This window comes from Pleurodeles waltl, chromosome 3_1 (genome assembly GCF_031143425.1).
Source record: "Pleurodeles waltl isolate 20211129_DDA chromosome 3_1, aPleWal1.hap1.20221129, whole genome shotgun sequence".
NCBI lineage: Eukaryota > Metazoa > Chordata > Amphibia > Caudata > Salamandridae > Pleurodeles > Pleurodeles waltl.
The window spans coordinates 1,951,438,352-1,951,458,883 of NC_090440.1; the positions used below are offsets into that span (position 1 = coordinate 1,951,438,352).

At 43.9% G+C, this 20,532-nt stretch overlaps 1 protein-coding gene across 1 annotated transcript in view; it reads left to right on the top strand.

Moving 5' to 3' along the window:
• CPD (carboxypeptidase D) overlaps positions 1 to 20,532 on the top strand; it is a 575,290-nt gene that overhangs the window by 285,820 nt on the left and 268,938 nt on the right. The window contains exons 9-10 of the mRNA XM_069226269.1: positions 13,442 to 13,544; positions 19,144 to 19,286. Of these exons, the coding sequence (XP_069082370.1) occupies positions 13,442 to 13,544; positions 19,144 to 19,286 (246 nt within the window). The remainder of the gene's footprint in view (positions 1 to 13,441; positions 13,545 to 19,143; positions 19,287 to 20,532) is intronic.

Consider the following 20,532-nt stretch of genomic DNA (forward strand, 5'->3'; position numbering starts at 1 on the left):
TTCAACAGGAAAAAAACTACAATTTACTTTTCAAAAAAGCATCAAATTTTCATAATGCTCATAAATATTTAAGCGTATATCTTGGTAGTCTCTTTCCTTTGATACTCAATTCTTTAATAGATTTGTTATACCTTTCTCGGATCATCTATGTATATCCTTATTTTAAGCCTGCTTATAACCTCCTTTTATGTCCTCTGTTGGTTCTCAGTCATTTCCAAGTCGTGCCCAACATAAGATTATCTGTAGAGGATGTCCTGCTGGACACTATTGATGTACATATATCCGAAAGAGTTTTATTATGTAGTATGAATGAGAACAAACAGTGATGAATATTTGGCAAAAACAAACTGCATAAACTTGTGCTGAGTAACCATATTACTTAATTTCCTATGGCATCACCAGTTCTTATTAGTACACAATCTTCATCAACTTTTATTATTTATCATCTTTTTTCGTTTATGATTGGGTTATTACATGCAAGCATTTATTTTTGAGTTCCCACTAGAGGGCTTAATTGATAAAGGTTACATGGTTCCTCAAGTTGGTAGAAAGTGAGATGAACCGTTGAAACAGTGTAAAAATTCAAAAAAAAGGAATAAGAAGTAAAAAAAATTTTTTTTATAGAATTGCCAAAACATGTAACAATAATGATGGACCTCATCAACCAGAATACCTTGTTTGCATGAGTGAAAGAGTAGTAGGACAATATATAACGGTCAAACATCATGGTTACTTTTGTATGTGATCAAGACTTTCTGTCCAAACGTGTAATTGAGAACTAGAAATTTGATGGATTTAAATTAAAGCACTTTTTGTTCATCCTTGAGTGTGTCCTACTTCCCTGTATCAAGAATTGATTGCAGCTGTAGTTTCATAAGAGGAAGCACCAAGCGAGGGTGTGCTGTGCGCTGCTGCAAACCTGCAACTGCTGCAGTATATATTCTCATACTTTCTACTAGGGGCTTTCTGCTATCTCCCTCCTTCCATTGGTGTTGTCACTGACATTTTTCTTAGGCTCATTACAGCATGGGACAATGAGTCAGCTGAGTTTAGCCATTGTCGAACTTCACTATGAGTGACAGCATTAACAAAGCCATAATTATAGCCAAAATGATGGTGGCCAATACTTGACCTATTGGCTTAGCCAGTGCGTGTTCTGTATTGTCCTGAGCTCTGCCTGCATTTATGTCCCGATTTGTAAATCCCACTGTATGTGATCAAAGCTTTTACCAGATTGTGCTTCTGTATTATTTCCTGGCAATCTGCTTATTTGTGGGTTGGTGACCTTTTGGTCAAAGATTCCCTCCGTTAATAAGGTATAATGACAAAGTAGTTCTAAGTGCGTTGTGATGCACTTCTGCATGGGGTATAAACTTTAATTTACCAACAAAAAAAAAAAAAAAAGACTTGCCTTCTCCAGTTTTTTTATGGTTTGTGTAGACATATTTTTTTATTAAAGTTCTTCATGCTTGCTCTAGTTCTGCTGCAGTGTGCAGTATTTACAGGGGCCGAATGTATGTCCCTGATTGGGCTTAGTCCTTTGCTAATTTGCTGAAGGTACGTTTTAAGGACTTATCAACATATTTTTGCACCTTGAAGTTGACATAATTTGTATTGTCACACTGCATCTTATTGTTTCATTCTAGAACTGAGTGTGTCCTCTGGCAAGGAAAGCCCGAATTAAAAACACAGCTGCGACACATGCATGCTTTGTTTTCACAGTTACCAGTAGAGAAGAGAGAGAGAGAGAGAGAGAGAGAGAGAGAGAGAGAGAGAGAGAGAGAGTTTTGTGTATGCCAGAATTAAATCACCAGCCCCAAAGTGTTCAGATTTTACTTTTTACTAATGTGACCTCTTTACAAGCACCAGAGTGAGCTGCATGCCAGATATTTAAATGTCATTGGCTGATGGGATCACTGTTGGAATGCACTGAGCTCTGAGAACAGGAAAACGATCTCTTACGACTGGGAGGCAGTGTCTTAAAGAAAAACCTGCTGTGGGTTCCTGATTCTTTTGTGAAGTGGTTTTACAGTGAGCAAGAAGTTCAGAATAACCTTCTTAGAGACGACATTCATGCATCTTGCTGTCCGTTTGCAGCTGGAATTGTGATCAGCATGATGTACACCTACCATACGAAAGCCCTGCACAATGACGAACCAGCATACATCAGCAAACACATGACCTTTCACCAACGGACCAGACACCTATGATTTGCCTCCCTCTTCCTCGCAGACACCCCCACCCCGGATCTGCTGAGGCAACAGCGGAGGCCTCTCCTTCTCATACCTGGGGGCCAAAGCATGGAACAACCTTCCCCCTGCATCTCCGGACCGCCTCACTCTAGCAATTCAAGAGAGGACTTGAACTTGACTGTTCGAATTAACAGATCACCACAAAGCAGTTAGCAACTCCGGCGCCTTGAGAACCTCACGGATGATTTGCTGCGCTTTATAACTCCTTGATTGATTGATCATACCTGCCAACATTTTAGAAAAAGAAAATGGGCACTTTTATTAAAAGTCTCCCATTGACTTCCATTGAAGTGGAGACAACATCAGGCAGGAGACAGCCAAAAAAGTCATTTTTAGCTTCAAACATTGGAAGTCTCCAACCTAAATCGGGTCTGTTATACATTTTGTATTCTTTATCCCCCTCTGTTTTTTGGTCTGGCCTACAAACCACTTTAGCTGTTTGTTGTAGAAGACCTATGGAGGGCAATACCAGCACTTACAGTGGGCTTTGTGTCAGCCCATTGATTGTCATTGGTTGACTTTGTTGCCATTCTCATTTGCTTAATCAGTGGCTTTTCTTTTTTTATTGTGCATTTTGCTCTCCTGTTGTGTAGCTTATTTGCCATCTTTTGAATGTTGACTTCCACTGCTTAGATTTAGGGAACCACTCCTTTTCATGCAGCACTCCTATGGAATACATGCTTTCTTGCAGTCTCCATTGTGTGCTGCTTCCCTGCACAAATTTCCCTGGTTACTCTCCATGTTGCTCCTCCCCACCCCCAGCACCCACCAAGCTTGCATGTTGCTTCACCAGCCCATTCTTCACACTTTAGTTTTATTTTATGACTCCCCCCTCATCCAGCTCACTTAGTTGCCATTCACCTCCCCACTGCTCACTTATTCACCACCCTACCTTCCTGCTTCACTGTTCCTCCTCATCCCATTTTTTGTTGTTGTTGTTGTTGAAGAGTCTGGCAGCCGCAATTTACGACAAGCTTGTTTTTTTCTATTTAAGATAATCACTTTGAGAGATGTTTATTCTACTTTTTAATTTGCCGTCTTGAACGTTAATTGAAAGAAAGGCATCTGGGTCAAGATTCATAGGCAAGCACATGATTAGTAATGCATGAATGGTGACTGGGCCCATCGTAGCATCATGAATCACACATGCGCAACATAAAGACGCTACACCTGGGGGGATAGTTATGAGGTTTGTTTGCTGACAAAGGCTTATAATACTTTGCTATTCAGACTCTGCAATTTCAAGTCAAATTTTTTTAGATAATGTGCCCATAAGACAATTTGCACAGTCATTAAGTGCAAACAGTTTTTAAAAACATACTTCAAAACACACAATTCAGCACGAATTAATGTCATAAAACCCCTAATGTGAAATCTGTGTATCTGTCTCTGAATATTTAAAAATAATTTGTTTGCACTTCATAAATAGTCACTTTAACCTTTGTTTTTTACATAGAATTCTTATATATTTTTTTTAAATGTAAAGCAAGAATCCATCTGTGTGCAGCATAGGATTTGGTGCAGGGTCTGGCCGCAGGCCCATCCCCCTTTAGCTTCTTATTTTTTGTCTACACAACGGATCTGCAGATCCAGCTTAATTCACCAGGGAGCCATGCTGAGCGCTGTAATGGATCCATGTGTCCACCGAACCACCTATAATGCCTTCTCACAGATGATTTTCAAAAAAAAAATTAGGACTTTGGGGCAGAGTCCCAGTGCCCTAGAATGGCAGGGGCAACGTGTTCTTCAGGTTGCATCCATCCAGTAAGATCCCATGATCAGGGTGGTGGATCCACCGCTACTAGTCCCAGTCACAGCCCGGCAGGATCCGTGGATCCCTTCATGCAGTAAATTAGACATAGATTTTGAAGCTTAATTTCCCAAAAATTACTGAATGGATTCATACCGAATCACAAAAAGCACACTTTCTGGACTGAGATCTACTGTTCTGCCAGACTTGGTGTAATTCTGCTCATCTGGTTTTGTGGTATTGTTTTTTCAACTTTCCTATGGTAAATTGTATTGGAAAAACATGTGTAGGGCCCCACCTGTTTCTCAGCCCCTGTTTGACGAATTACCTCCAAACTTTCCAAGAAGGGGCTGGAGGTAGGTTAATCTATTGTATGTACAATTTAAAAAAAAAAAAATGCCAAAGTTATTAGGAAAACAAGAAATGCTTTTCCTATGGCTCCGTGGTCCTAACTATAATTGCCCAGTAGAGACGTCCTCTGGGTTATTTAAATATGTATGTGTGTTTATTTATCTATATTGTAATTTAAAAAAGCAAAGGTTTACAGGGGCGTTCTAGTTAGGTTCTGAATTTACTCACACAAAACCATAGAAATTCAGCATTTAGTTATTTCAAGTCACTATAACTCATGTCCTAATGTAATCATTACTAGTGCCCTGACATGCACAGTTTTTTTGTTGTTGTCAATTTGACTGCTAACGTTCTTTGCTATTTTTATTGACGTTACCTTAGGGTGCAGACACATGGCCACCCATAGGCATCCCAGTGCTAGTTGACACTGTTTCACTGAGGACTTTGGTAACACCTCAGGGGTCAGCCCTATCTCAGTTCTTAAAAAGCCAGCTCTTGAGGAGTTTTTGAAATGACAGCTTATTGTCCGTTGATCGCATGGCTTGGGGGAGGGAATTCCAAAGTTTGGCCACATCTAGGCTTATGGACCTTCCTCCATTTGTGACTCTTCTAATTGTGGGAACAGCGGCCATGGGAGCATTTGTAGATGTAGGTACTTTTACAGTAATCTTCTGTCCAATTACTTTTTTTGTTTAACTTCATCATCTTAGTGTATTGGCTTTTGTGGAAAAACGTGGCAAAAGTAAGGACACCAGCTTCCTTTGGTACCTTTTACATACCAATTTTGTCATAGTAAGTAATATCATGCAGATTTTTGCAGCACCTTATGGCGCTGTTGAAATTATATTGCTTTCGAGATTCAGTCTGATGCCTGGGAGGAAGATTCTTAATGAGGAATCAGCATGAAGATTATCTACCCATTAGAAAGAAGGCCACAAAAGTGAATGTATTATTTTCTTAAGAGTACTGTATGTACTACTGATGGTTTCATCAGGGATGTGGAGTTTAATAAAATATCTATTTGTCCATGGGACATGTTGCTTCTTAAATCTACTTGTTCTGTAAAAAAATCAACTTGTCCCTTTGGTCCCATGTAGTGCAGCGACAAATTATGGCAGCAATGTCACTGTGTAAGAGCTATGATAATAGCCTCTCTGATTATGCCAGGGCTACTACTATAGTAGGGCTTGAATACTTGCAATTTCAATCCCTATTATAGCCATTTACTTAATTTGCCACGTTTCTGCAGATCTACATGCTGGGGCTGGAGGAAGCAGTAAGCAATAGTTCCAGGGTTGGAATGCCTTTGAGTCTGCAGACCTACAAACTTGTATGTTTTAAGGATTTTTCAGTAGCTCTTCTCTTATTTTTTTCCCATAATGAGAAAGGTTGGAAATTTACTCCTGACAATGGCAGAAGTAGAAGTTATCTATAATTGGATCTTTCATAAAATTCACATGCTTGAATCATCCCAGTCGTCGAAGTGGGAGTCCCACGGTACATGAAAAGCAATAAGCACCAACAAATGTTTCCATAGGCTATAATGCTAATCCAATGAATCATATAGCCTATCTCTGTCCTTCTGTGAAAGGACCCAAACTTGGCTCCTGGCCAATCAGGCACCAGCACCCCCTAGAATACTCTCCTGAGAGGCTCTTTCCCTCAGATTTTCTACTGCACGTCGTGTGAAGGGAGTCTCCCTGATCTCTGCTCAGTTTTCTTCTTCTGACAGAAAGATTTTTTCTCAGAAAATGTTGGATTCTTCCAGGAAAGGCCTTTTTCGCCCTTGTAAGACCTTTGGCAAGAAAAGGCTGCATGTGGATGATCCACATATAAACTGCTTATACTGCTTATATCCGGAACACCAGGTGAAAGATTGCAAGATATGCCGCACTTTCTCTGCCAAAACCCCCAGACAGAGGGTAGGCTGTTGACCTGGTTACAGGCAAAATCCTGTACTTCAGGTGAGGAGAGTGAGTCAGAAAGGCTGCATAAAAGGTCCAGATCTGAGGACCTGGGACAGGCTGAAAGAACCAGGAAGCGTAAAAAAATGCATCATAAAAAAAGGTGCTAAGGGCGTACAAGGCTCAATTTCATCTGAGCCATCCTCTCCTCGTCGAAAGGAGTCCTCACACCGTTCTCCTTCATCTGAGCCTTCCACCTCTAGAAAGGGATCTATCAAAAAAGTAGACAACACCACAGTCGACAACAGTGACGACTGTTTTCACATCTACCGTCTCCACCGCCTCGTCGACAAGTCTGTCATAGACTACGTCGTCGTCTGTGGTAAAAGCTCCTATTCCTTCAGTTAGACCACCATCGACGAAGGCTCATCCAGAAAAGACAGTCTCTGAAGGTAACATTGACACCATCATCGACGAGACCATCGTCGTTGACGACATCGTCGACGAAAATACCAACAACTGCACCACCGTCGACGAGACCACCGTCGACGAGGCCACCATCGATGACACCACGATCGACGAGACCGTTGTTGATGGAGAAATCGTCCACGGCATCAGTTCCATCGACGGGACCATCGTCGTCGACACCATCGATGATGCCAATGGTAGCTGTGAGCCAGGGTGTTATTCCTATTTCTTCTGGGTCTCCTGATCTTCGCGCAACAGTTAAGATTACAGCAATGTCTAGGTCTACATTATATCCTCAGGATACTTCACTAAGTAAAGTAACAACCTTACTTCCTAGTCATCTGCTGGGCTGGGAAGAGTCAGATGAGGGCTCTTTTGGTGATGCACACAGCCCATCCCAGTTGCATGTTAAGTATCAGGAGGATGATGAGTACGATCAATAACAGCCTTATTACTCTCATCAGGGACGCCATTACGAACCTCTGCACCAGCCAAGAGACACTGTACAGATGCCTGCCTCCTTGATCCAGGACTTCCAGTCAATGTTGCAGGATTACAAGAGGAGGTTACCAGCTGCAGCAGAGGAGAAACTGCCTCTTCCAACCTCTCCTGTTACACCAAGGAGTGTACCTCCATCTCCAGCAACTCCTAGGCTCACTCCACAGTCTACATTAGCCACTCCCCCTATAGATGAGGTTTCGACATCTGGGGATGAAGAAGGTGAAATTTCAACACCACAGCATCCTAGTGAGGAATGGGACGACTATCTAGCCCCTACTCCTTCCGTACCACCTCCTCGTCCTTCAGATTCTCCACCGGAGGATATAGGCGGTTTCACAACTTGATGGATAGGGCGGCCACACGTTTTCACAAGCCAATGTCGGTTTCACAGTCTGAATGCTTCCTCCATGACTTCAAAGAACAAGCAAGAAAGTCTGTGAGGGCCATTCCTATCATAGACTTCATTTGGAGTGAGGGTATCAAGATCATGCAGAACCCTGTGACTTTTCCACCAGTTCCACAAAAGCTTGATAAAAAGTATAAAGCTACACAGGACTCTCCGGCGGGTTTGACAGGGCATCCAAGACCAGGCTCCGTCATCTCACAGGCTGCCCAAAAGCGTTATAAGAACCTGTCAACGCCTATATCTACTCCTCCTGATAGAGAAGGAAGAAGACTGGATAATGTGGGCAAGAAATTCTCATCCGTGTCGGCCATAACTGTTTGTGCAGCCCATTCCCTGGCGATTTTGGGTCACTATGATCCCAGATGTGGTCGAATATGAATGGCTTCATGGATCTCATTCCTGAGAGCAAGCAGTTGGAGGCACAAAAGATCCTTCAGGAAGGAGAGCTTACTGAGGAAATAATTGACTGCGCCCTGGATATAGCTTCCATGGGTTTTCGCCAGCTGGCGGGAGCGGCTGTATTACGCCGCCAAGGTTGGTTAAAAGCGACCTCTTTCAGACCAGAGGTACAGTCCAGAATTCTAGACATGTCGTACTACGGAGAGTGTCTCTTCGGCAAACATGTAGACAACACATTACAGGCCCTCAAGGCTGACACAGACGCTGCTCGGTCCCTGGGTACTTTGCAGTACCGAAAACAGCCCTTTCGGGGAGCAAGAGGTAGGGGTTTTTCAACATTTTGAGGATCCTATCATAGGCAGTATCAACAGCCTCAATATAGACCAACCGATCAACAGCAATATAGGCAACCAACCACCGCCTCCTACGTTAGACAGGGAGGAAGGAGAAAACAGAGTTCCCAAACCTGGGATCAGCCTCGCAAGCCGTGATTCTCTGCTTGCACCTGCTACGCTTTCATAGTATTCACAGGGCCATCAGGTGGGAGCGAACATCTCCAATTGCCTTCAGAATTGGAAAAGCATAACATCGGACAGATGGGTGCTGGATATAGTGGCTCCAGGGCATATGCTGGAATTTATACAAAAAACACCACACCATCCGCCAGGAAAATCTAAACCACTTCATCTTCACTTGCTTCAGCAGGAGGTTTTCCTGATACTCGCCAAAGGAGCAATAGAGGAGGCTCCGGTGCAGCACAGAGGGCTCGTGTTCTATTCCCGTTTTTTTCTAATGAGGAAGAGGGTAGGGGAATGGAGGCCAATCCTAGACCTCAGGAAGTTGAACAAGTTTCTAAGGAAGCAATCCTTTCGTATGATCACACTGTCTGATCTCCTGCACCTTTTGAACCCTGGAGATTACATGACACCGATGGATCTCCAGGATGCTTATTTCCACATACCGATACATGTAAAGCATCGCAAATATCTCCGCTTCACTGTGGCCGGTGCCCATTATCAATTCAAGGTCCTCCCATTCAGCTTGAAGTCAGTGCCACGAATTTTCACGAAATGTCTTGCCCCAATAGCAGGCTTTCTCCGCAACAGGGATTTTCAGGTCTTCCCATACCTTGACGACGAGCTGATAAAAGCTCCTACATCGCAGCTGGGGTCCAACGCTACCAACGTCTGCCTAGAACTATTTCACAGTTTGGGTCTAACGGTAAATTTTCAGAAATCAGTCACTCTTCCCACACGCAGGATAGTCTTTTTGGGTGCAGAACTCGACACCATTGAGAGCAAAGCTTACCTCACACAGGCACAGCAGCAGAAACTAACCGACATGGCTGTCAGAATCTCAAGAAGAAGGTCCGTTTCAGTATGAGTGTTCAAGTCGCTCCTAGGCATGATCTCCTCATCCATGGTCCTAGTCCACCTGGCAAGGTTAAAGATGAGACTTTTGCAAGAGGAGTTACAGCTGCAGTGGACCCAATACCAATGATCCTTCGAGGATTTAATAAATGTTACACCGAGGATAGTAGACACATTGCAATGGTGGTCTCAAACCAACCATCTTTCTCAAGGATTGACCTTTCTCACTCCAATGACAGACTTCATTATCACAACGGACGCTTCATTAGAGGGTTGTGAAGGTCATCTACAGGACATGCGCATTCAAGGGAGATGGTCGGACTCGCAAAGACGAATGCACATAAATCTGTTGGAATTCAAATAAATTTTTCTCATGCTCCAGGCTTTCCTTACATGAATTGCAGGTTCGTCTGTGTTGGTCCGTGCAGACAACACAACAAGCATGTTCTATACCAACAAGCAGGAAGGAACAAGATCTCTTTCCCTCTCAGAAGTTCAATCTCTCTGGGACTGGCTCACGCTGCACAGCATTTGCCTGAGAGTGGAACACCTGCCAGATGTCAACAACATCCTGGTGGACTCTCTCAGCAGGACGGACAACAATTGCCACAAATGGGAACTAGACCATAAGGTACTGGACAGCATCTTTCCATGCTGGGGATGGCCTACCCTGGATTTATTTGCCACCGATCAGAACGCCAAATGCCAATTCTACGCCAATCGATACCCACTCCCGGGGTCGTGGGGGAATGCTCTTGCGATGAGATGGTCCGGGATCTTTGCATATGCTTTTCACCCCATCCCATTAATTCCCAGGCTTCTGAGGAAGATGAAGTCAGAGGGTTGCAAGATCATACTCATAGCGCCCAATTGGCCCAGACAGTATTGGTACACAGAGCTCCTGCTCCTGTCGGTGACTAATCCCATACGTCTTCCCTGCAAGCACGACCTTCTCACGAAAGTCAAGGTCAGATTCTTCATCCGGATCCAGCATCTTTGCAATTGCACTCATGGCTCCTAAGTTCCATGAGTTCCAGGGTATGAACATTGATGAGGAATACAAACTGATCTTGTCCAGGGCACAAGTGGACAGTACAAATAGGATGTACTGACTCAAATGGAAGAGATTTTGTGTCTGCTGCCTGCTGAACAATTTCCATCCATTAAAGATTGAGCCGGAGCAAATTCTCTCATACCTTCTTACCCTTTCAAAGGCTGGGCTATGTCACGCATCTGTTAAGATCCATTTGGCAGCTATAGCTTCTTGTAGATGCTTGGCGGATATGCCCTGACTTGGCTCATCCAGAATTATCAAACAGTTAATGAAGGGCCTGTTTTGCACTTTTCCTCCGTTGCGTCCACGTCCGCCAGAGTGGCATCTAAATATAGTTCTGTATCAGCTAATGAAGGCCCCGTTCGAACCTATTCACAGAGCGGAGCTGAAATACATCACATGGAAGGTGGCAACTCTACTTGCTCTGACATCCACGAGAAGAGTCAGCGATATACAGGCCTTTATCTTTAAGGAACCCTACCTTATCTTTTCAGGCGACTTTGTTCTTCTTAGGACTAACCCCGAGGTACATTCCTAAGATGCCCTCATCCTTTCACTTGAACGAGCCAGTAATATTAAGAACTCTTTTCCCGAATCTGTCAACAATCGCAGAAAAGACTCTGCACTCATTAGACATCAAGAGATGCTTGAAATGTTACCGGAAGACAGATCAGGTGCTAGTCTCATATGCTCAAGGACGGCAAGGGACAGGAGTCACTAAGGCTGCCATCGCCGGGTGGATTGCATCCACCATTCAGTTTTGCCACACAAAAGCGGGAAAACCATTGACTAAGCGCCCGAGAGCGCACTCCACAAGAGCAGTCTCCACAGCGGCTGCTTTGTTTCAAGGTATTACTTTGGATAAGATATGTCAGGCTGCAACGTGGAAGACTACACACTTTTGTGCAGAACTATTGTTTGGAATCATCACAAAGAACTAATTCCCTCGTTGGACAGGCGGTCCTACGCCATCTATTTCATTAAGGTGAGATCTTCCCTTTAATGTGTAGACCTAATTCTATATGCAATAGTCTATAATTGCTATGCAATTTTGTTGGATATGTTTGTTTTATGCGCATAGAACCAGATTTATAGATATGTTATTTGGTACTATGTTTTAGAGGATTGCAATGCTCGCACCCACCATCCACTGCGGGCATAACGTTTATTAGGAGTACTGCTGGCTATTCAGATTCAAGCATGTGAATTTATGAAAGATCCAATCCTGGATAAGAAAACATGTTACTTACCTGTAACTACAGTTATCCAGTATTGGTATCTTTCATAAATTTACATGCGACCCTCGCATTTCCTTCTCAGGTCAAAGTCCCTCACTCTTGTGCTAGAATATCTGAGGGAAAAAGCCTCTCTGGAGAGTATTCTAGTGGGTGCTGGTGCCTGATTGACCAGGAGCCAAGTTCGGGTCCTTTCACAAAAGGACAAAGATAGGCTATATGAGTCATTGAATTAGCATTATAGCCTATGGAAAAATATTTTGGTGCTTATTGCTTTTCATGTACCGTGGGACTCCCACTTCAGGGATGATTCAAGCATGTGAATTTATGAAAGATACCAATACTGAATAACTGTAGTCACAGGTAAGTAAGTTGTTTTCTTCTTCCAGAGTTGGCAAAAAAGTGGTTGGAGGGAAAGTGAACTTGTAAACCCTCTATAGATTTTCACATGAGCAAATCTGCATATTTGCTTGTGCCAAAAAATCCGTTCACAAATATTTTCTAGGAGTTCCTGCTCTACATAAGTAAGTTCTTGTGAATTCATGAAAGCCACCAATTCAAAGACGTATACGATGGGTGCACTTTTGTGACTTTCTTTAAGAATTGGGCCCCTAAGTACGTCTGGTGTTAAATACATTTTGTTTTTAGTAAACTATTTCTCTATGTATAGGCTGGCTTTACTGCGAGTGATTTGCATTTTGCGCTTCCACAAGGAGCATATTGGCACACAAAGTAGTTTTGTTCAGTCCAAGGAACTACTGTGGCAATCAGTGGTGTAACGAAACTGGAGGGTGCCCCCCTTCCCCCTCCCCCCCCACACACCTCAAGGGCTGCAGGTCCTTTGTTACGCTACTGGTGGCTATGTGTGCTTTTTGAGACAAAAAAACATTTTTTGCTTTTTCCAGTGTTTTTCCAGTGGTGAGAGCCTGGCAAGTCCCAGAACAATAGTGTTATAAAAGCCATGTCAAAACAAGACGCGCATTGATGAAACCAACAGACTCGCAACAAATGCCTGATCGGTTGGCTTTGCCAGTGCTAGTTTATTTTCATTCTTCCCATAATCGTGTTGAAAATGGTTACAATGATTTTCCATTGGGAATACTTTTGGGAAATACAAGCATGCATCATCACCTCTTACTAAATGGTGTTTCATAGAAATAGCACCTAAAATTTCATAGCAGCGAAACGTTTTTTTTTTCCCTACTTGCATTTTTTTCTGAACATTTTATTTTGAAAGCAAAGAATCATCCCCCTTGCTTACGAGCTTCTGCAAGCATTTGCATTTAACCAGAGAGCATTATACTTATCCTCATATTGTTAAACTTTTCAAACGTGTGACCTTAAAATGTTTGTTTACAGCGCTTACCCTAATAATAAAGGCTTTTCATTAATGAACCATAAATACAAGTTCCAACAGCATTTACATAAAGACACACATTATCTCAACTGAAGACAGTTCCCTTCTTTGTAAACTGGCAGCCAAAGGGCTTGTGCTTCAGGGAGTTGGGCCTACTTGTCCCAAGGACAAAATAAACATAAAAACGTGTTGCCCTTGACCTCAAACAATATGTCCCGGCCATAGGACTATAGGAATTCCACATCCCTGTTGCATTCATTCCTTTCCTTCTCAAATGGCATCTTTTGCTTCTTCTAGTTTCCTGTAAGCCAGTTATCCTCCAGATAACTGCCTTTGTGGCAGATATTGGTGAATCCTGTTCTCTTCTGAGTTCCTTTCTTTCTATTGTCTGTAGGAGAATGCAGAAATGTTCAAAGGTAGACCCTGTAAGGAAGTGTACCCCAACGAGTACTTCCCCGAGGGCATCACTAACGGAGCCAAGTGGTACAATGTTCCAGGTAAAACTTGCAGCCACATCTCACTTAAGTTGATTACTTCTTTTATTTTCTGCCTACAACCATTTTTTGGTTCCACTGTAATAAACACACACTTGTCATCCACGTAAATGGTACTGTTTTTTGCGTAAAATGGGGGCAAAACTGATAAATGAATGCTTTTGGGATCCTTTGCCTGAGATGCTTTCTGAAGCAGTGACTTCTACAGTAAATTACATCTGGGGCAACAAAACGGTACTACACAGTCCATGATTCTGCAGTTTATTTTGTGGACTTTACTTCCATCACGGTCCAGCTTAGAAGCTCCATTTCAGTCATTTATAAAACGTACTTGTTAACTGAATAGTAAAGTAAATGATTTTGCAACTTTGTTCTGTTTGGATAAAATTAAGTCTGTATTCAGTTCCCCTGCAAACATGCAGCTTTTTTTTTTAAGGCTTGTATTCTAGTGATTCTTTCCATAAATAGGTAGGACGCTGTCTTGAAGACCTTTTGTAAGGCAGTGTTTTACAGATGTGTACTTTTAATATTCTGTGACCTAGCAAGTCACAAATGTATGCATTGCACTGTATCCTCATGGAAATTACATAACATTACACTAAAGCTCTTTTTTGTAATGTGCACCTTTACTTTTCCCTTCATTTTTACATATCTCCTGAAACCACGTATGCGCTGTTGCTTTTTTGTTAGTTTGCAAGAGGCTTGGTGCCCGCCTGTTGCTTACCATTGGTTGTCTTCATCCTCACTCATTTCCTTCCCTATCTTTGGTCATTGCATGGTGGCTTCACTTCCTGTGTGTGTTTGTCCTTCTCTTGTAGCATGGCAAAGTATCGGTGTCTTTACACTACTCACACTTTTGGCGCTACTTTTTCCTTTTAGTTAAACCCTCCATAAGAGTGCATGTATTTGGAGGTCTTCGCCTTCTTATGCTTCTACAATGGTCCTGCTCCATGTTCTTGCTTTTCCATTCATAAACTCTTGCAGAGAACACAGAGGCTTTGTAAGGGCTCACACTAACCTCACTTTATCTCAGGAAACTCGAAATTACGTGGAGCCCGCCGTTTATACCTTATCTCCTTATTCTAGGAGTTTTTATTAGATGTTACTCTTCCTATTCCAGAGTTAAATAATAATGAATCCTAAATAATCCTAATAAACCCTGTAACAGAGCAGCTGATCAAGGATTGGGGTCCAGTCCTGTGCTCAGTGTGAACCACCGTGTGGTGGACCACATTGCAGCCTTGATTGCAGGCCTGGCGGGCCGGGCAGGCGGCAATGCAGTAAAGCATTTTATGGGGTCATGCTGCCTGCCCGGTATCCGGGCCCTGATGCTGTGCTCTTAGAGACTTCGATACTGGCAAACCCTGGCCGGTGGGGGCGAGCATTGGCCTGGACAGTGGCTCGCCTCTTCAGTTAGATCCCAGTGGGCCTGAATGTGAGGGGACAGCAGCTCCTGTCCCCAACAGACTGATAGGGGGGCTGCTTGTATATCGGTTTGCTGGCAGCTGTCCATCCTGGAAACTCGTTAGCTCACAAATCCCTCACTGGTTCCTTGCTGATCAACTGCTCGTGCCACTCCCATTGGTCCCGGGGGCTTGCCTGCTTGCATCGGGCTGAACTCACCTTTACAGAGACCGCGCCGCCACAAAGACAAACCATGACCAAGGACAAACCGATCTCCACCACCAAATCTGGGGTCGCTACTCCTGCTTCTGGATAACTGACAATGCATCCCTATTGAAGGGCATAATGTAGTTGTGGGATGCCCTTGACGCTAAAATATGAGCAGTAGGCTCGGATGTGATGCTCCTCTAGGCTAAGGCACAAGTCTTGGGAGTGGACAACTCAGTAACTACCCTCCAGAAGAAAGTAACCAAACACGAGGGGGCTACCAAGGAATTGGTCCTGACTGCTAAAGATGCAGAAGGTAGAGCCCAGCAAAACAATCTGCGATTTGTAGGCTCCACGGAGGGATACGAGGGCCAGTTCATGGATGCCTTCTTGACACAAAGGCTCAGGTTGGTCATTCCTGCAGAATCCCTCTCATCATGCTATTTTGTGGAGCTGACACACAGGGCTTTTACAGAAACCTCCTCCTGGGGCCCAACCCGAGGTCTGTGATTGCCCAGATCTTGAATTATATGGATCGGTATATTTCACCATACAAACAGACCAGATAAAATACTGTATCAATCTAGCCACATCATGATTTTCCTAAACTATACTAAACTGTAGCAGCAACAGCAGCGATAATCCTTCACTGCAGCCAAGTAACGCCTCTGTGATCTGAAACTACAGTTATATGCTCCTATACCTGGCATGCCTCAAGATGATCTTCAGTGGGGAAACACTCTTCTTTGAAATCTCCAAAGAAGTATTTCTCTGGACTGATGAACAAATTACACTGAGACCTCATATGCCCCCTCAAATAGATGGACTCATCGCACAGCGAAGGAAAGGTTGCACCCTGAAGCCAGCCTGGCAGCAGCGAAACCTTTCCCCATCCTACTGGCGACTTGCCAGGCAGAATGATGACCCTGAATGATGTGGGGAATACCTGAGTTATTGCACCGGAGAATGCAGTTGCAGGAAACCGAACCTTGCAGACAGAGTCCCAAATACGGGCTTTGTACCAGTGGTCCTATTGCACAAGAGTAGCTGGGACTAACCCAGCAGCAACTCCACTAACTGTTAATGGATGAAGCTAAACTGACATGGCGAGTGACACAAAGCCACATATACCAAAGGGGTAATAAGTCCAGTAGCTTACTACATAAACTCTGCCAGATTGTTTGCTGGCCCGCTGTTCTTCCCCTCCTATAGGATCCTGATGGCGCAACGATCCTAGACTCCTGCGCGAACGCAGGCAGCTTTGCTGCATACTTTGCAGGGGTATATACTCAACAAGACATCGTGCCTCGGGAGCAGATGCGCAAATTTGTAGACTGCTTGCCACTCAACTCTATCAGACTCTGAGAGGGCCCAATTGGATGAGGAGAACTCCGAGGCTGAACTTTCAGCAGCCCTCTTGGAGCTCCAGTCTGAAAAAGCCCCAGGGCACAATGGGCTGCCATGTGAGTTTTTTCACATTGTACACGCCCACACTTTGGAAGCATCTTTTGGGGGTTATACATTCTGTGGGTATGGAGGGTTCTCTTCCCTCCGATTGGCACTATGATGAAATCGTGATCTTTCCCAAGCCTGGCCGTCCGACGAACGACCATTCCTTATATCGCCATACATCCCGCCTCATTATAGAGGCCAAACTCCTTGCAGACTCTAGCGAATAGATTGGTGTCATATCTCTGATATAGTCCACCCAGACCAGGGCAATCAGGCCGGGATATTATTGGCCGACATTGATAATGCATTTGATACTGTTAATTGGGACTGCCTGTTCATACTGCTAACTTGGATGAACTTTGGCCACAGATTTCTCTGATATGTACGCTTACTGTACACTGGTCTGATGGCTGCAGTCCAGTTGGCTAGCCACGTATGGAATCCATTCCCAGTCCAACTGAGTACATGTCAAGGGGGCCCCCCCCCTCTCACCACCATTATTTGCCCTGGTCATGGAGGCCCTGGCGGTCAGGGTCCGAATGGACGTGCAGGTATGGGGATTTGAATGGAGCCTAGATAGATAACCTGCTATTCTTTCTTATCGACCCAGAGGAGACGGTATTAAGACTTCTCCAATAATTGTGTGTATTTGGTGAGAAGCAGGGCTCTGCATTAACACCTACAAATATGTAGTGTTCCCTGTCAATGTATATACAGGGCTGATAAATTGGGCTCCAGGCATATGCCTGGAGACCAACGGTATCAAGTAATTAGGGGTATTTATCGCCCCCAGGGCTACCCTCTCCTGCATGTGCAATTTGGAGTCAGCTGTGGTGCAGGAGACAGAGGAGACATGGACATGGACATGGATGTAGTCGCTCCCGGCACGGACACAGTTGTTGGATGGTACTACATTGAAGCAAGTGACATATCGGCATGCTTTGGGAGGTGGGACATGATCACTATCTCTACACTGGGGGATGTGATGTCGGACACGGTCCTGAAAGCCTCAACAGGAATTCAGCCTCCATCATAGTCAATTTCATAGTTATCTGCAAATTCATCATGCACTTCCCCATACATAGGCAGCTCTAACTCCCTCCCGGAATACAACCCTCTGGATGATCAGCTTCTTGCAGATCTAGCAAAACTATATTACACCCTTCTCATGTACAGCCCTCACACACTGTTGTCCCTCCGTGTAGCCTGAGAGACTGACCTTGGCACCCTTGATAATGACGAATTGGCTGACGTTCTGAGATCGCCTCGCGAGGCTGCTGTTTTGCCACACATGCTGCTCATACAGCTTAAATGCCTGCATAGGATATACTACATCAGATTTTGTCTATGGTGCACAGGGTGATAGCCCTTTCATTATAACTATGTTCTCGAACTGAGCAAGGCTCCTTCATTCATCCAGTATGGGGATGCTCAGTTTTGCGTCGATTTTTTGGGGATGGAGTGATCTCCTGTCTGAGTAAGATGCTCACCTGGGTGATCCTTGCAAATCTAAAGCTGGCCCTCCTGCACCTTACAGATGACATAAGGGAAAATAGGTCCAAAAAGCACTCTTGTTCCTAGGGCTGGCCTTGACAAAAAGGGACATAGCCAGAGAATGGAAGGCGGAGGCACATCCATCTTTGGCGATGTGGAAGTGAGGCCTAGACCACTGCATGGGCTTTGTGGTAGTAGTTTATCAGGCCAGGGGTTGCCCTCAGAAGCATAGTAAGGATTGGCAGTGCTGGGGAGACTATCTGTGAATTACTGTGCAATGTGATCGCTCAGAATGCTCAATGCTCCATGCTATATGATGAGATTAGAGAGTATGGGCTGGTGGTTGGGAGACAAGATTCGAGAGTGCATGAGGATGTACATTTTATATATCTACATGCATTGTTGGATGGCGGGTGGATTTTCTATGCAATTTTTGTGTTTCTAGGATTACAACTGAGAACTTTTATCCTCTCTGTACAACTATCTGCTATTTTGGCCTATTTGTTACTATAAAACCTCATACAAATTGTCATTTAAAAAAAAAAAAAAAGAACTTAACCATAAAGCTGTGCTGCTTTGAAGGTGTGCACTATCTGTTGTGAGACATTATCTCACAGTGGTCTTCGAGCTTGTCCATTACCTATCATTGGTTGGTTTCATTGTCATTCTCATTTGCTTGCTTCTTATGTTACCTCTGTGGGCTTTCCTTCCGCTTGTGTATGCCCTAGAGCATGGATGCATTACTATGTCTTTCCACTGCTCCTTTTTTCAGACACTACTTAGGCTTGTTTCAGAACTTAAAAGCACAAGTGTTTTTTCATGCTGTCTCCCTCACTGGAGGAGCACACTGCTATCTATTCATGATATTGTGCTTTTTCCTTCTATCACTTGTATGGTAAATAGGTGCAGTTTTAATTAGGATGCCCTCTTAATAAAGCAGTTTAGGTAGCATTCTGTGCAGCATAACCCCCTCCCCACCATCCAACCCAAAATGTATGCATTTTGCTTTATTTGACATACTTAACTTTTTTTGTTTAATTCTCAGGTGGTATGCAGGACTGGAATTACTTGAACACAAACTGCTTTGAAGTCACCATTGAGCTGGGCTGTGTGAAGTACCCTGAGGCAAAGGAGCTACATTCATACTGGGAGCGAAACTACAAATCTTTACTGCAGTTCATTTTGCAGGTGAGAGCAGGAATCTGGTATCACAGATAGTTAACAGGTTAATTAGTAATCCTTGTTTGAAATTTTACTTGGGAGATCAATTTTAATGCCAAATGTTAATGTGTATTATTTAAATGAACAGCATTCCTCTCCTGACATTGTCAAAGTACATTGTGTGCTCTGGAAGATTGCTATATGAATGAGTTTGTGTGGGCAGATTTTGCTTTGAGTTATATTAGGGTATTAACTGCCATCTCTTCGTATTCGGAGTTACTGAAGTATCTCATTGTGGATTCTTAAATGTATTTCACATAAAATCTGTATTGTCTGATGAATACTTCTAACCGCAGATTCCTCACCTTGTGAATATTCCCCAGGCATCAGACTGGGTCCAGAGTCTTACAGCAGTACTCCTGGTCACCTGTAGAGGGTGCCTTGCGGCTCAACACTTATGTTTCCACTGAAGACCAACGAGGGAAGCTGCGTACAAGTGCATTGATGTCATTTACTTTCTTTCTGCTCCTTCAGACATGGATCCGAGGCTTCTCCTTGGTCTTTCTGACCATTACTTTTCTCCGAATTGTCCAGTGTGCAAGGGAAAATGTCCCCCCTAAGATGACAGGGTTTAAACTGTGCCGAGCCTGTCACAAACGGTTGTCTGTAAAAGAGCCTCACAAAGTCTAGTTATGGTGCCTGGGTTTATAGCACAATGACTATGGCCAGATGAACACGAATGTTATTCGGGACCCGATGCCAAACTTTGTTGCCAGCCACAAGAAGACTCAACACCATAAACAGTCTGAGTCAAACGGAAGGTCTTGTTCCTGCTTCCAGAATCACTCCCATGGCAGATTCAAAATTTGGTCTTGGCACACCTTGAATTGCTAGGTCCTTCGGCAACACTGCAGCAAGTAGAGGTCTTCAAAGAGGTAATGCTGTGCATATTGGGCACTTTAACATCTCTCTAGTACACTTTCATGCCTCAAGGATCTGCAGGGGCCCCCAGTCAAACTTCTGCTGGCAGATCCGCACATAGTACTGTGTGCACCCCTTGAACCTGTATCTGGTCCAGCACTGACTCCGAGGCCGACTTCAGTCCCCAAACCATCATATGCACTGGTTCTTTTCTCATCAACTGATGCCAATACTACTGGGGGAGGATGGACAGCACATCGTGCTATCTGACTCCGAGCAGAATCCTCCACTACCTCAACTAAGATCCCGCCTGGCTTCAAGTGGAACACAGCCACGGTTCAATCCTTCAGAC